A 1,022-nucleotide genomic window follows, 5' to 3' on the forward strand; every position below is an offset into this window, starting at 1 on the left:
GTCCCCATGGAGGACAGGTGCCGTGTAATTTATTCTTTTAACTGGCAGGCAAATAAGCAGCCATCCTAGACAACGGCAGTCTTGGGTCAGAGGGCAGAGCTAGAGGAAGGGATATAGTACAGGGTATAGTCTGTGACTAGACTGAATAGGCAGCCAGGGAGGACCTGGAGAAGCCCTAAAAGGTCAGGATGGCACCTGGGTATGAAGACATGTCCACCCAGCACAGCAGGCAATGGCCCAGAACCTACAGGTGGCACCAGGNATATGGGAATGTACCTGAACTGGATCAACAGTGTCCCTCACCACACACAAGACATCAAAGCGGGAAATGATGGGCTCTGTGAGGTCTACATTCTCTGAGAAGGTCAGTGAAGGGTCATAGCGGCCTCCTGAAAGATGAAGAGGCAAGTTCTCAGTCTATCCATCCATCCATCCAACCACCCACCCACCCACCCCCATATCCACCCGCCCACCCATCCCTCCAGGGCTCTGGATCCTTTTCTAGGACCAGGGTGCCTCTAGGGCAGAGTGGGGGGTGGAGGAAAGGGAAGAGATTGGAGATATTATGCCTCATTCCATTAAAACCAGAGCTGCTCCAAAGCAAAGTTCTACTCTAATAAGATAAATGGGCCCCTAGGTGTTAGTCACCTACTGGCTGGGCATGGGTGCAGTTCCAGCCCCACCTGGACAAAGAATCAAAGCACCCAAAGGTGGTNTAAGGAACAGATGGACAATCACCCTGGGTTCCCACGTCCTTCCTCTGNCCCCCTCTGGTAGGTCACGTTGGATGGGGCTGTGTGTGCTGCCATTCCCAGGCCTGTACTACAGCAGGCATACCTATGGGGTTGGCAGCAGCTATGACAGTGCAGCGGGCTTGCAGCGAGGTAACGATGCCAGCCTTGGAGATGGAGATGCTTTGCTGTTCCATGGCCTCGTGGATGCTGGTTCTGTCCTGGTCATTCATCTACACAACACAGGGCATCCCAGGAGGCCTTAATACTCTCTAATAAAGCCCTCCCACC

The 1,022-nt window shown here is 53.4% G+C and overlaps 1 protein-coding gene across 1 annotated transcript in view; it reads right to left on the reverse strand.

Annotated features, from left to right (window-relative positions):
- Positions 1–1,022, reverse strand: part of Mcm2 (minichromosome maintenance complex component 2) — a 6,623-nt gene that overhangs the window by 3,065 nt on the left and 2,536 nt on the right. The window contains exons 3-4 of the mRNA XM_029478228.1: positions 838–964; positions 277–389 (exon numbers count right to left, since the gene is read on the reverse strand). Coding sequence (XP_029334088.1) covers positions 277–389; positions 838–964 — 240 coding nt within the window. The remainder of the gene's footprint in view (positions 1–276; positions 390–837; positions 965–1,022) is intronic.

Source organism: Mus caroli, chromosome 6 (assembly GCF_900094665.2).
Source record: "Mus caroli chromosome 6, CAROLI_EIJ_v1.1, whole genome shotgun sequence".
In the NCBI taxonomy this organism is placed as follows: domain Eukaryota; kingdom Metazoa; phylum Chordata; class Mammalia; order Rodentia; family Muridae; genus Mus; species Mus caroli.